Source organism: Tiliqua scincoides, chromosome 3, assembly GCF_035046505.1.
Source record: "Tiliqua scincoides isolate rTilSci1 chromosome 3, rTilSci1.hap2, whole genome shotgun sequence".
NCBI classification, from domain to species: Eukaryota; Metazoa; Chordata; class Lepidosauria; order Squamata; family Scincidae; genus Tiliqua; species Tiliqua scincoides.
The window spans coordinates 112,327,465-112,343,564 of record NC_089823.1 but is presented as its reverse complement, the minus strand read 5'-3'; the positions used below and the strand labels follow the sequence as shown (position 1 = coordinate 112,343,564).

The following is a 16,100-nucleotide window of genomic DNA, read 5'->3' as shown; positions in this document are numbered from 1 at the left end:
AAAGGGCCCCCCCCCAGATGATCTAAGAGAATGGGCAGGATTGTAGGGAAGGAGGCGGTCCCTCAAATACCCCGGACCTGAGCCGTAAAGGGCTTTAAAAGTCAAAACTAGCACCTTGAATTGGGCCCGGAACAGAACCGGCAGCCAGTGTAGCCGCCGGAGCAACGGCTCGACAAAGTCAAACTGACATGCCCCAGCAACCACACGAGCAGCCGCGTTCTGTACTAGTTGTAATTTCCGGACTGTCTTCAAAGGCAGCCCCCATTTTTACAATTCTGGCACTCTCATACATAAGAAGAGTCATGCTGGATCTGGCCCCAGGCCCATCTAGTCCAGCTTCCTGTATCTCACAGTAGCCCACCAGATGCCTCAGGGAGCACACAAGACCACAGGATACTTTCATCTCGCTACTACCCCCTGCATCTGGCATTCTGTTTACCCTTTCACACCCCAACAAAGATACCAGACTGCACTCCTACAATAGGATTGGGCTATTCATTTATTTTAAAAGATCTATAGTTGCCTTTTGTCAAACGGAATTCAAGATGGCTTAACAAATAGAAACATAAACCATCATACAAGAGAACAGCACATAGTATGGAAATATGCTATTTTAGAAAAAAATTAATAAACAGCAATCAGTTAATTGTGCCATCTGAAAACCATCTCTTCACCAGGTGGGCAGACAAACATAATGAAGGAAACTAAATACCACAAAAAATTAAACCACCAATATCAACTACTCCAATCTTGAATTCACGTGACAAACTTTGGTGGCTGAAGGAGTTTAACAAAGGTACCAGATGGATCTACCTTAGGAGAAGGATTTCTGCAGTTAGGTTGCAAACACCTACTTGACCTCTGTAGGTGAAGATATCTGGACAAAAAAAAAGTGTTTCCTCTAATGCAGTGTTTTGGGACCCACTAAGTGGGCTGCGAGCCAATTTCACATGGGACCCTATTCATTTCCATATTTAATTTTTAATATATTAGATTTGATGCTACCATAGTATGTGACTGCATTTGGGGAAATGTTACAGATCTGTTCTTTGAACAGATTACTTACTATGTATATGCTTTTAACAGTGATAGTCAATGGTACTTACTCCTGGGTAAGTGTGGGTAGGACTGCAGCCTAGGATTGTTAAAAATGTTCCTGCTTGATGATATCACTTCCAGTCATGACATCACTCCTGGTGGTTCCTGATAGATCCTCATTCTAAAACGTGGATTCTGATGCTAAAAGTTTGAGAACCACTGCTCTGATGCTATAGGAGCTTTTAAAATGTAAACATAACTGAAATGCCTGGCATCCCCTCAAGTCCAGTTCCCAGATAGCTGCTTGTATAACTAGCTGCTAAATCCTGCTCCCTCCACTATCTTTCTTAATTTTCCCAGCAATTTTGTTGGCATCCTTCAGTCTCGGAAGACTATGGTATTGCGCTCTGAATAGTGTTCTGGAACAGAGTGTCTTCTCCAGTGCGCAAAGCCTGGGTAAAGTAGATATGGAGGATAGACTGTTACCCATGCAGCAAATCCCCCCTCTCCACGTCGCTGAAATGGTCCAATGGAAAGGCAGAGGCCAATATGGTTTGTTCCAACGGCATTGCAGGAGTTGCCAGAACGTGGCTGTGTTCAGCCATGAACTGCCTCAGGGACTTCAGCTCCGGATTTTGCCTCGAGGTTGACTCCTGAAGCCTTTTCCATTACTGGATGTAGCCACAAGGCAGTGGAGGTTTGGGATCAGAGTTTTCCCTCTCTCAGATGAGCTGCCTTCCCAGGCTGACGAGTCCCATCTACCCGGTGGCTGTTTAGTCGCCTCTTATGACAAGTACAGCCAAACTGAGGGCCTGTTCTTATCCCCATCCCCCAGGGGACAGCAATTATGGCAGTTGTATTATACCACTAACAGATCAGCTCTCAGTCAGAACTAATGTCCACTCTTAGAAGAGGAAACTGATTAAGATATGTAATGATTTATTAGTTTTAGTGATATATGATAATGATATATGATTTCCTGCACTCCCTTTTTTGTGTAGTGAAGTCTGTTATGTTTTTTGTGTTATGTGTGTTTGTTTATATTTGTTTTTGGAAAATAAATTTTTTTTTTAAAGAACTAATGTCCACTATGCTAGTTGGTTGGGCTGGTCCTGCCTGTACAGTGCATTCACAGTCTAGAATGCATTCCACCCCTCTTTTTCTTCCTTCTTATTCTTCGTCCACAGTTTTTTTCCCCTCTTATTTTGGCAGCTCTGTTGCATTTGTCTTGCTTTATGGGTTCCAAATCCCACTAAATCCCACTATTGATATGGGATTTACCCATATCAACTGATTATTTGTTTTGTATGTTAGACAGTAATACTAGAATTGTAACTCTAAATTATGATGATGAATATTTGAATACTGCTTTTCAACAAAAATGTTCACAAAGTGGTTTACAAAGAAAATAAACTAAATGGCTCCCTGCTCCAAAAGGAAGCACAATCTAAAAAGATGCTGAAAAAAACCAACAACAGCCACTAGAAAAGACATTGTGCTGGGGTGAAGAAGGACAGTTACTCTCCCCCTGCTAAATATAAGAGGAGCACCATTTGGAAAAAGGGCCTCTTTTTCCAATTAGCAGAGTAGTTAATAGTAGATAACTAATTATGGGGAAGGGTGAAAGAGGTCAGAAGACAAGGCAAACATTTATTTCCTTTCAGTAAACATATCTATGTTTCCTTTTAACTGGCAAGAAGTGACATTTACTAGTGTGTTTCAGGAAGTGACTCAGGCATTGATGTTCCTTCTCTAAAACAGCTGCTGCTTGCGTGGTCTGCAACCATTTTCACCCTGACTGCTTCCCCGAGGATCCCTACTTCTTTGGGTCTCAGTTGCACGGTGCTTCCTATACAGTACATTATTGTATTAAATCCTCTTCCCTATTCGGCTTCAGGCAGAATTACTCATTATGAGACAAATATGGAATTGTCAGCCCTGCTTTTGTTTGTACAGAACTAATACTGAGATTTGCATTTTCAGGGGAGAATCAGCTAGCTGTACGGGAACTAAAGTTTGCTGTCTACCAATTCACTATGACAAATTACCCTCCCCCCCATTTTAACTGTTCCCTCCCCTCTGCTCCAAAACTAGAATAAGACCAGTTGAAAGATAAACTCATCAGCTGAAAGATGATGGTGATGGCAGAGCAGAATGACTGGGCACAGGAAGGGCTAAGCATGGGAGAAAATACAGCCTGCTTCTGCTGCCAGTCAATTTATCCTCACAAATATGTCCCCAACCAGTGCTGTTAGGAGTGTTATGATCCTTTACTTTTCATGCTGGCCCCTTTAGCTACTGATATTAGAAGGCTAAAAGTAGGAGTTGGTTTGGCTGGGGTTTGCAGATATAGTTAGGGACCTTCTTTCCAAATACTTGTGAAACAAGCTTCACTCCTAGTGAGAACTCACAGAGGGATGAGAACATAATTAACCCAAGACTTAGACATATATGTTTTCCTGTTTTCATAGTTCCCTCCCAAGAATCACACTGATTGGACAAAGAAGAAAAGGAAGCACCAATTAATAGCTTTCATTTAGCTACCATGTGTGTCACTGACAGTCAGAGAGCTGTCAGTCACATGATCCCTTCCCTGACCTCCCCCTCCTTACCCCATCAGCTTGGAAGTTACCTTGTCTATAATATGGAAGAAAAGGCTCAGGGCAGTCAGAAACAAAGGGGGAGGAAAGCCAAATGAAACAGCTATCCACCCAAAGTGGCTTTGTATCAGTTTTGAATGCTTCAGAGGGACCTTCCTTCATTTAGGGCTCTCTTTGAAGTTGCCCCAAAGCTGGGTGATTTGTTTCAGAATGTGATTCTTTCCTAGTGTCAATACAGTGAGAAGAATTGGCAATGGCAAATGTTTGTATTATGCTCCTGTGTTAATAAAGAGGAGCCCTTCTTGTCAGCTTCACTTGCTTATAACAAGCTGAGATCCACTGAGTCTAGTCATATGGTTTCACTGGAAACCTCAAGGTCTTTAGATAAGAAGGCAACAATCTCCACATGTTGGGGTTTGATTTAGAGTTCTCGCCTGTCCTTGGTGGGTAACAATACAATGTTATTGACATTGCAAAAACACTGTGTGGTACAGTAAGTGGACGTGAGGATGCCTCTCTGCCAGAGTTAGTGACTAACTGTGGAAGTCATTCTGCAAGCTTCATGGCTATGCTGTTTTCCTACATGGCAATGCTACCCGTACTACCACATGATTGAGCAAATACAAAGCACAATCTGTCCTAAGAAAGGTCTATCAAAGCATGACAGGCCTTTAGTCATTGTGTAGAGTTGCTTTTCTCACCCTTGCATGACAGTAATACTTGTAGGAATTTCCTCATCTGTATAATTGTTAAAAGGTACAGGAGCCCTGTCTTCCTTTGGTCACTATAAGGCCTATGCCTTGGCTTGTGCTCTCAAAATTGCAAAACCATAAAAGTAATGGAAGCCCATTTTTTCAAGACCTTAAGAATAGCACAAGCTTGAATAGGAAAGTCCAAAGGGATGTGAATGTTCAACCATCTAGTTTACCAAATTGCAAAGACTATTGTTAGCCAGGTCCCTTAACACTTAAACAAATTATGTATGCATCTGTAGACTGGTATGGTCTAAACTTTGCTGATCCATGCTGAGATGGAAATTCTTAAAAAAAAACAGACACTGAAAAGTGTTCTATACATTTGAATAACAATTAATACAAATTGTAGCATGTCAGGCCAGCACATCTTGTGACTCACCATTAAACACAGCCCTCCAGTAATTTATGGTGACCTTCAAGGGGCTTCCTAAGCAGCCTGGACTGAATTGCAAAAGCCAGGAAAGGTGGGGTGCAGTGAGGGTTTGTTGAGCACTTGGCAGAACAAACATACATGGCTGGTGGAATTTGTTTGCCTTTGTGGGTCAAAAATTGTTCAGGTTTGGTGGATAGGAATAGAGTGTTTATTGAACACAAATATTTCTCTAAAAACTATAACCCAAAAAGAATTAAGTGACTCTTGGCTCACAGATGTGTAAGAACATTTACCGGAATTTTTTGTGCTAGCCTGTTCCTGGAAAATATTTTGATAAGTTAAGCACAGATTCCAGCTTGATAAGGGGAGAAAGTCAGTGAAGGAAAAATAAACCTTCAAAAGCAGTCTTTGAGACAGAAATAATGTTTAGGAAAACCAGTCCATAATCTACAAAATAAATGCAATAGTGTACAGTGTGTGTGTGTGTGTGTGTGTGAGAGAGAGGGGGGGAGGGAGAGGGAGGGAGGGAGGGAGGGTGTGTGTGTGTGTGTGTGTGTGTGTGTGTGTGTGAGGGAGGGAGGGAGGGAGGGAGGGAGGTTATCCACCAAAACAAAATGTAAATTATGTGGCTAGCAGATGTATTTATCCTAAGTTGTCCAGCTGGCATAAAGAACTTTTTATGACCTAAAGTTCATAAGGTGAAGGATATAGTTGTATGAGGTTCTGGCAAGCAAACACAAACTTAGGCTGCAATCCACACTTCCCTGAGAATAAGCTCCATTTTGCATAGTGCAGTGTTTTTCAATCGGTGGTATGGGTACCACCAGTGTTACTTGAGGTGGTTTCTAGTGGTACTTGTCCACCGGACACCTGTCACCCAGCAGTGAGACCAGCAACAATGCAACAAACAGTGATGGAAGGCTTGGTTTGGGGACAGATCTCCAAAGCATAGCCCTTTCTCTAGCTCTCTCGTCCACCCTGAGCTTCTTACTAGTGTTTGTCATGTCACATCTGGCCTCCCAATCCAGATGGAACTGTCAATGACATCATCACCAGTTACTGCTGGTGGTGCTTTCAATAGGTGGACCATGTGAAGTGGTATAGTGGGTGACAAACATTGAGAAACACTGGCATAGTGGGACACAATTATGAGTAAACATGCATAGGATTGCTTTGTTAAGAGTGGGAGCAGGAATTGCTGTCAAAGTAGAGGGGAAAAAAAACTGTTTTCCATTTGTTATTGTGATGGGCACACAAAGGTTCTGGCCTGACCCACAGGATGTGCTTTTTCAGCAATCACAGTGGCACCCCTCTTGGGAAATAAATAGGGTTGGCAGCTTTTTAAGCCATCCCTTTAACAGCAATTTGATCAGCAGGCATTTGCAGGTAGTCATGCTAATCTCCATACTGTGAGAGGCTTCTTCTGCTGTTTTTTTCCTGCTCTTCTGGGAACTCTTTTTATAAACTAAGTAAGTATTCCAAATGTTTCTTGTAATCTGGATTGTGACTGAGAAGCAGGACACCCACAGCCCAGTTCTAGTAATTAATGTAATACTTCATTATATCAAATATTTTATTATGAACCAGTGGACCTGAGAGCTGAAGTATAGCAGCAGAGAGTCAATCAAAACTTAAAGCTATTTTCCCATTGCTCATAATCCCTGGGAGAAAGAAATGAATGATGATGGGGGATGGGAAATCTGATGGTAAATGTGCCACACCACCAGCCAGGGTTGGCTCGGTGTCAAACCTTTTGGAAGGGGGTGTGGGTGGGAATATCCCTTGTTAATGGCACATCAGTGATTAACATAAAATAAATTGCTCAGACTAAGCAGGGATAATCATCTCTCTCTCTCTCTGTTTTAAATCTCAAAGTTTGTTTAACATATATGCCTAATTAAATTCCTAATCATACTTTAACTGCTTCATTCCAAAGCAGGTAATGAGGTGAGAATCACTTTGGAAGGAAAATAAAAATCTCAATGTGATTAAAATAATTTTCTGTTTAGTTGGTTCTGAGTACTCTGGTGAGAGCTTTTGAATTCAGTCTCTGAACTTATTTCAGTTGTGTGCCAACGTACCAAAATTGATTTCACTGGACTTCAATTAGCTTTAAAAAGACCACATAATGACTTTATTATCACATTTGAAACAATGTTGCCAAATATTTTCAAAAGCAGCTTTGGAATGTGTTTATGCAAGAATTAATTCTTTCATGAGCGAACTAGTCATGCTGCTTAGCTTAGGACAGACGGTGTACAGCAAGTTCTAGCTTGATTACTTGAGGAAATGGGAAGTGGGGGCAGCACTGGATTAGAAGGCATGGGGCAGATGATGCTGTGCTAAGATCGCCGTTTGCCATATTCCATCCAGGATCAGAGAAGCAGAACATAAAGCACCATTAATCTCAGCCTGGGACCCTTGTAGCAGGAAATTGGCACCACCAAGACAACTCCCAGATTGAAGAAACTGCTGGCCTGATACCTGCTACATTGCAGCAGCGCCCCATTATGGCCATCATTGGTGCTACTCCTCTTTTGCACAGGTGACCTGATAAGCCAATAGGGGCCCTAGTTGGTTCTGTGTAACACTTGCTCCAGGCCCACATTTTTCATTTTGAGCCATTCATCAGAATAGTCATATAGACTACATCTCCTCTATCTTCCCTTCAATGTTCAATTCTAGCCTAGTCCTGACCTGGCTGCTTCTGACCCTTAAGAACATAAGAACAGCCCCACTGGATCAGGCTATAGACCCATCTAGTCCAGCTTCCTGTATCTCGCAGCGGCCCACCAAATGCCCCAGGGAGCACACAAGACAACAAGAGACCTGCATCCTGGTGCCCTCCCTTGCATCTGGCCTTCTGACATAGCCCATTTCTAAAATCAGGAGGTTGCGACCCTTCTGATTATAGTGTACCCGATCTGGTGCTGGACCCCATCCTGCCTGGACTCAGTCTGCCTGCACTGACTTTGGGTCCCTTCATTGCAGCCGGGAGAGGGAAGCAGCCAAGGCCTGACACGGAGTGGCATTCCGCGATTTCCCTCATTGCTGTTCCACTGCACTGTAGAATTTCAGACTTCCTGCAATGCCCCCATTTGCATCGCAGCCCTCGGTTCCTTTTCATGTAGTAACTGAAGACCACCCATACCCTTTACTGTAGCGGGCATTTTTAAAAGCATCAGCTCTCCTACAGATGCCCACAGTCAGCGCTGGCCACTTTGAAGCATACTTGCCTAATGATTAATTCAATCATGAGAGAAAAAAGAAATGCTTCAATGCCCAGTTTTTTAAGGACAGGCTTTCTTTCCACAAGTACTCCTGCTGAGTCACTGTACCTTCTTTGTCCATTTAGCACCGGGATCCACTTTTCAGGACCTACCGTAAATGATGTCATGACCAGAAGTGATGTCAGGGAAATATTCTAACAACCCTAGGCTGTAATCCTACCCACACTTACTCCTGAGTAAGTCTCATTGACTATCATTTTTAAAAGCATATACATAGTAGCCTATTCAAAGTATGGATCTGTAACCTTTCGCCAAATGCAGTCACATATCATGGCAGCATCAAGTCTAATATATTAAAATAAAATATTGAAATGAATGGGGGCCCATATGAAATTGGCTAATGACCCACCTAGTGGTTCCTGACCCACAGTTTGAGAAACACTGAAACAGAAGACCATGCAAAGAAGGAATAAGGTGAGTGAGTAGGGAAGCCGACTGGTGCAGGAGAAAGGCAACTACAGACTCGGGTGAAAGACTATTCCTCTGTCACTTGATACAAGCTGGATTGTTTACATCATGGATGGGCCAGCCATGCGTTCACCCTATCACTTTTGAGGCTATGCTGGCTCCATTTTGGATGTATGTGAACAAAATGGCCAAGACGTCAGAGTTGGCACTAAAAATCTCTGTCTCAGTCACAGCAGGAGCCTGAGCCACATAGGGAAAGCCAAAGAGGGCTTTACATTAATGTCCTGCCTCACCTCAGTGAATGGGTGAGACCAGCAGATAATGGAATCTTCCTGGTCAAGTGTAATCAGGCAGATTGCTGCATCAATTAGTTCAATCAAGGGTGTGGAAGGTTTTGGAAATCTCTCTTGCCGTATCTTCTCCAGCCAGTTTCTTTCTAATATAGAAAATCCACCTTGATTGCCTTGCATTAGACACTGATTGAATCTTTTGCTAACACGGGTAAAAAGTTTCATTTTGGTGCCAAAGTGATTGACTTCCTTGTGATATATAACTCAAAAACCTCTCCTTTGCCTTCCCAGACTTATAAACACCTATAAATATCCCTGGCTTGCCCATTCAAAGTGTGTGCCTCTCCAGGATGGTGCACCTGGTGCCTGCATTAAGGCAACCTTCAGCCAAGGTGAAATCACAAGAAGAGTGCAAGTAACCAGCAAAGACTGATGCTCTGATACTCAGTTACCCTGGCACTGGACTTTCCCATGCTGATACTCAAGCAAGCCCCTTCTAGTACTCATCATCTTGCCCAGGGCCAGCTTTATGCCAGATGTACCAATTGCTCCTGATCAGGTCCTGTGCCCTCAGGCTGGGTCATCTAGCCATGAATGCACTTTTATATTCAAATGTGCTTAGATCCAATCCATTAACTCACATGCACTTTTAAAGTGTACATTTTCATTGCTTTCCATTCTGCCATAGAGATATAAAATCTATAATACATTTTATAGCCAGTGGTCTGGCTCTGTATAAGGGAATGTCCTATGCAACATATATTGGAAAATACTTCATACCATACCTATATATTGGACCATACTTCAGGGAACCAAAATATGATCAAATCTCCAGAGATTGACCAAATATCACTGGTGTATGTACTTGTATAGGAAGCTGGTGGCTTCTGCAGGTATTGAGAAGTAATTTGGGAATATCTGTTAAGCATTTCGGTTATGTATGTTGCTACACAAGCCATGCTGCAGGTTTCAGACTTCCTTACTTCCTTACTGCAGGTCTGAGTTTCTTGTCTTGGCTGGGATGTGCTGCAGTTTATGCAGTAGGACAAACAGTTTATAACAGGGTATAAAACTGTTTGAGTCTCTTTTGGTATATGTAAGACGTTACCTTTAAAAAAAAACAAACCCCAAACATTAACTGCATTGAGGAGCAAATATTTGGTTTTCCTGTCTGACCATGAAGAAAACTCTGCTGTTTCATTCTCATTGTTTATTTGCACTGATATAAACACTGGAAGACAGTCGTTAAATGGCTGTGCCTTTTGGAAGTTTTCCATCCAGGAAAAGAAATATTAAACTCCCCAGCCCTCATTTCCTCTGGAAATCTGATTCACCATTCTGAACTAATGGACCATTTCACAAATGATATATTCCAGGAACAGCTCGCCTCTTGTTACCAGCTGAAAAAGAATAGACAAAGTCCACCCAAATCCTCGGGGCTATGATGATAACCATATTGGTTAATATAGTTAATAAGCTGTCACATCTTGAAATAATGGGTGCATAATACAGCTGCCCATAGGATGCTTGTGACTGGGAAACCATTTTTGTTGCAACACTTCCGTGCTTTAAAGATGGCTTAAAGGCCAACACATGCAAACTGCAATGCTGTAGCAATGAAATGTGGGCTTTCATGGTTCCTTGCTTCAGAGATTTGCACATGCCCATTGTATGGCCATATTGGGCAAAAGAAGCTGTCAGTGGCCACATTGTGAGTTGTGTCCTGTGCCTATGTCCCCCACCTGTGTCACTGCTGTTTCTGGCAATGAAAAATAGTCATGTTAGAGATTACATGTTCCTACCTCCTTGCAGCGCATGCTATCCAGCCTTAACACATGAAATGTTACTTTCTTTTTTGTCACTTACGAACAAAAGCACAAACCTCTAACAGATAAAGTAAAATAGATACAATACATAGACACTGATAAAGTTAAACTCCAAGTCTATGGACAGAGTTTTTTAAAGTTGAAATTGTGTCCTTAAATTGAAACACCATATTTTTTTCAGACTGAAGCATAAAAGTGGAACTTTGGATTTTCTAGAGAAGTGGCAAGAAAAAGCAAGAGTGACTCACAAATCCTCTTCCCACACTTCTGGATCATATATAAAGGAAATAACAGCACAATATTATGCATGTTTACTTAAGTAAGTCCCACTGTGTTCAGTGGTGCTTACACTCAGGCCAGTGTGTACAGGATTGCAACCTAAATGTGCAGATCTCCTTCTGGGTAGCATACACATCGGTGCTGCGTCCCCTCTTTTCTTAGTGCACAAAGTTTCCAAAACTAGTTTCCAAATGATGGTGCCACAAATGGAGACTAAGCAGGGATTAAAGAACACTATCCCAGACATGACTGGAAGGTTCAGAAACGCTTTGATAACATCATGCCAATATTGGAAAGAGTGACGAATGAGAAGTTCTTTGTGCTGTCTCTCAAAATAATAAAATTCACCACTGACACAAACAGGCAGTGAATTTACATCAAACACAAGAAAATATTCATCACACAGTGCATTATTAATCCATTGAACTAATTGCCACAGGATGCTGTAATAGCTATTGGCATAAGCTATTTAAGCCATTTCTGGCCAACATTGCATATACGCAACCGAGATAATATGTGTACACCTGTGGGCTGGGCAGAAATGGGTTTAAAATTAAAAAAAGGAAGAGCATATAGAAAACAAACCTGTCACCATGATAGTCAAAAGTTCTTACAGACAATATGCTCCTGACAACTAGATACTGGGGATTAAGAAACAGGAAGTGGGTTTAAGTCTTCATCATATCAGCTTGCATGCCTCTCAATAGGACTTTTCTCTGACTGCTGGTAAACAGAATGCAGTAATAAGTGACTGATCTAAATCAGTTTAGCAAACTTTATGTAACTTGTACAAGGCCCACATTATGACAGGCAGTGGGTAAGGGTGGAGAAAGGGCCCATCCCTTGGAAAAGTACATTGGATAATGTATATGTGCAGCTCACTGAAAGGCACGTGGTTCCCAAGGAAACTCCATGCAAATTGAGCTGTTTGAGGGCAGTTACCATTTGTGTATCCCCTCTAGTGATGTCCTAAAGTGCATTGTTTTACTTTTTCTCATAGGATTGAATGGAAGCCATTCATTTAAATGAGAGAAAGTAGAGGTGTTAGTGAAATCATGATAGGTGTGGGAATGCTGGTCATCCTTGTTTCTTATAGATAGGTTTTGCCCCTCCTGCAACAATGGCAATCTAGTACTGTAATTCTGTTCCATAGAGCATAATGGAAACCACTGAAAAATCATTTCTCACCCTCTTTTCATAGACTTGATCCAGGACCTCTTTCTTTGTCAGGCTAGTGTGTTGGAACCGAGATATTGACCTTAAGACATACAATGGGGTTTGCACATTTATCACAGCAGTTAAAATACATGGAATTCATAAAAGCGGAATTGGCTGCTGTACGGTAGGTACAGTATTTTTTTTTTTTTTTAATATGGAAGTATAACAACTGATAGTTTAAAATGCTGGATTACTGTTCAGTGTTTCGTTTCACTTAGTGTAATTCTACACTGTAGAAGTTGTTGCACCGAGTGGTTAGAATTAGTGCCCCTAAATGTCATCGCTGTGTGCTGCTGCCGTGTCTTTTGAACAAGAGTTGCTGTCAGTCTTTTTATCTGCCAACACCTAGTAGATCAAAGCTTCTCCAAGTTTTGATAGCCTGCTGTCTGGAGAGTTCATACATTTGCAAAGCAGACTTAATGATAACTGTGTGATAATTAGTCACTGGGTGATTAACTGCCCAATCCTATGCTTCCTGGTGTCCACTGGAGCAGTGGCACTAAAGCAGCTACCACTGTATTCAGCAGGTGTTGAATACACACACACACACACACACACACACACACCCGACCTCTGAGGAAAACCTCAGCCCTGGCAATGGGTATCTTTGCATCTGTGCCAGCTATTTTGCCGGTGCAAATGCAAGAGCCTCCATGTCAGCTTTCTGGTCTGACATGGAGTTCAAGATCCAGTGGAGCAGGGCTCCACCAGTCCCACCCACCCCTCTCCAGTTCCTCCCCTACCTCGCTATCGTTCCACCCTCCCCTCCAGAAGTTGCACTGCCACCTGGTTGTCACACTTACCCGCCACAGTGGCAGATCCTCCTCCTGCTGGTGCTGGACCCAGCACCTAACTGGTGCAGGCCCAGCGCCAGTGCTTCTTCCTCTCTGGGTGCCATAAATGTACTTTATGGCAAGTTTACGGTACCCAGTGCCGGCACTAGGGTTCAGAGCTGGTGCTAGATAAGTTTAGGATTGGTCCCTAAGGCTGCAATCCGGTGCATATTTTCCTCGGAGTAAGCCCTATGAAACTGAATGGGACTTTCTTCTGAATAAGCATGCATAGGATTGCACTGTAAATGTTTGAAAATCAAACTTAAAACATCCACAAGTTACAAACACCAATAAAGCTAGCCATGATAATCTGTACTAGGGGTATTTATAAGAAATGTTTACACTTAAGAATTCAGTGAGTGAGCTTTTGCAAACCTTAAAGAAACATGGGCCAGTAGTCAAATATTGTGCATCAAAGCTAATAAGCCAGAACTCACTGAGATAAGAATGGAGTGCTCCCATCACATAAAACAGAAATGAAATTGTGGGAGCTGTCTTGGGTTCTCAACAACCTCGTCTAATTTCTCCTTGGTTTGGTGTCAAACACTGCCAACATGGCTGAGGGAAATCAGCTTCCCAATCTGGCCCACCTGGCATGAAGAGATTTAAGGGAGAGGCTTAAACCTGCAGTAGTGGAAGAAGACAAGGCTGGGCAAAGAAATGGGGGACACCTTGGGGCAATGGTCTTCAGCTTTCTAGATAAACTCTTTCTGGACTTGTCTATTGAGAAACTCCTTGCATATTGTGCTATAGAACCCCAGTGCATTGCAGAAGGTTCTGGGATCTGTTCTAAGGGGCATAAACAGTTCATCAGAGGACCTAGCTGATGTTATCAGGCCTCACCATAGCTCTGCTAAAAGGGTAAGCTGGCCTAGAACATATGTAACAAATTCCAACAGCTGCAGATTTAGAGGGGAAATTTGGTACTGGTTGACAATATGTCTTTCAGGGATTCTTGCCAGCTATTACTAGCCTCCAAATGAAGGAAATCCTGATAAACCCATGACTAAACCCAGGGTTTCCAGGACCACAGTAGTCCCCCATGACTATAGATTAATACTTCTGTTCCAGAGTCATATCTTTTTCTTGTATCCAGAGATTCGTCAATTGCAAACAAAGCTTCTGCCTTTTAAGGCACTTTGGGCAGGAGTAAGTTCTACAGTACTGTATTACAGGTGTGCCATTCTGGTATCCCCTGCGGTTACCTGAAACCATGGATACGGGCAAACACCTGTCCCTTACCCTCCGGAGGGTCCTCTGAGCCTAGCTGTTTAAAAAGTGCAAAAGGTCTGGCAGTTAAAAAAGTGCCTGGAAGCGGTTTCCTGGAACCTTCTAATGCATTAAAAACACCACTTCTGATTTCTCCATGAAACCAGAAGTTACACTTTTTAAACTGCCAGGCTAAGAGCATCCTCTGAAAGCGAGGGGAGCAGAGCTCCCCTCCAAAGGAGAAGTGCATATGGGGACCTGTGGTCCCCATTCTCAGATAACTGAATCCCTAGATACAGGATCCGAGGATACAGGAGTCTCCCTATACTTAAAAGGAATAGAGCTTTCTTAGTAGTTTCCTTACTGCTTGGTGTTATACCCTTGAAAGTATTAGTCCTGAAAATTTGCTGTATGTTAATTTATTTCAATACTGTTTCACTCCCTCCAAGCCCAATGGATCATCCCACTATAAAAAAAATTATAGAGATTTGAATTGGGCTGCTTCAGATTTTGGAGAGGAACTTCTGAATCTTTCCCCAGAGGCAATTTGATGCTTTACATACGTTTTTGCTCCACCCCCACGCCACCTGTTACTGTTTTGTCTTCCTGCTTGCTGCCTGACGCCTGCTACTGCCATCCTATTTTTGACATTATTACATATTAGTGATTTAGCACATGGAAAAATGGTTCCTGTATGATAATAAACGGGTGACAACGTGTACATGTGTGCATATATATATGTATGAGTATTGAAAACATTCTGGCACTCGTGGGCAGTGAGGCAGTAGGAATGGCAATGATTGTAGCAGGGAGAGGAGAAAGAAGCAATAGGTTAGGTTGCTTTCCAGAAGCTTCTCCCAATTCTTGGAAACTCAAACTCCCGTAAACCCAAATGAACATGCTCTTGGTGCATAATCATATTTATAACTATCCTAAAGACCATATTTGTTCCCCAGTGAACTTGACTCATATGTAGATTTAGAGCGCAATCCTAACCAACCTTTCAGCACAGGCATAGCTGTGCCAGTGGGGCATGTGCTGCATCCTGCAGTTGGGTGGCATCCTGCAGCTGGGGAGTCACAGAGGCCTCCTCAAGGTATGGCAATGTTTGTTCCCTTGCCCATAAGTTGCATTGTCCTTATGTCAGTGCTGGAAAGTGGGTTAGGACTGCGCCCTTAGTTTTTCAAATACCACACTGATTTCTGTTAATTCCCTTTTGCTTACCCTCTATTTTGAAGATAGTAAGATGAGGTCTGCAGTGAAAAGCACCCAGAGCATTTCCTGCGCAGTTCATCCAGAGACCTTGAAAGACCCACGTCGCTGTTATCACCGACGATGCCCTGCTGGTTACTTTCCATTCATTTGAGGCAGTAGCTGCAATAATTGCTCCTATTCCACAAAAACAAAAGAGGAACGCTATAATCTGTATTCCTAACATGTTCCTAGTGCGGCATTGATTCCCTTGTGGCTTGTTATGTCACTCTGGCAAGAGGAGAGCACTTTTTGATGCCTAGTACAACATTAGCGAATTACATGTGAACAAGTGTCACTGCATGTTAATATTGATGTAAATGTCTTTCTTCTTCACCTTTGGCTACCATCTGAACAGGTGAATGTTGTAGTTCCATAGGAAGAAAATGGACACAAAGTTGATGGGAACTTTTTAGTGATCGTACTGGCTCTGAGGACAACATTAGAGCATTAATTTCAATTCTATAATTTCAATTTTGTTACATTTTTCTCTTCTGGCATCCTGTCATTAAGTTAATGCTTAATTCATAGTTAATCTAAAATGCAATGGACTTGATCACTAGAAAATAAGTGCAGAGTCCAAGTTGCACAGTAGCTTTTGACATGGATTTGAGCAAAACAGATTTGAATCCATTTTAATAGAGGACCAAGAAATAAATTCTGTGATTTCAGGTTAAGTTCTGGTGATCCCAAAACTTCACACAACCTTTTTTCTGTCTTCAGAAATAAA

The 16,100-nt window shown here is 42.3% G+C and overlaps 1 protein-coding gene across 1 annotated transcript in view; it reads right to left on the bottom strand.

The window, feature by feature from the left end:
• CLDN10 (claudin 10) overlaps nt 1–15,503 on the bottom strand; it is a 73,906-nt gene extending 58,403 nt beyond the window's left edge. Inside the window, exon 1 of the mRNA XM_066622236.1 lies at nt 15,344–15,503. Coding sequence (XP_066478333.1) covers nt 15,344–15,413 — 70 coding nt within the window. The 5' untranslated portion in view covers nt 15,414–15,503. The remainder of the gene's footprint in view (nt 1–15,343) is intronic.
• Nucleotides 15,504–16,100: the final 597 nt, after the last annotated feature.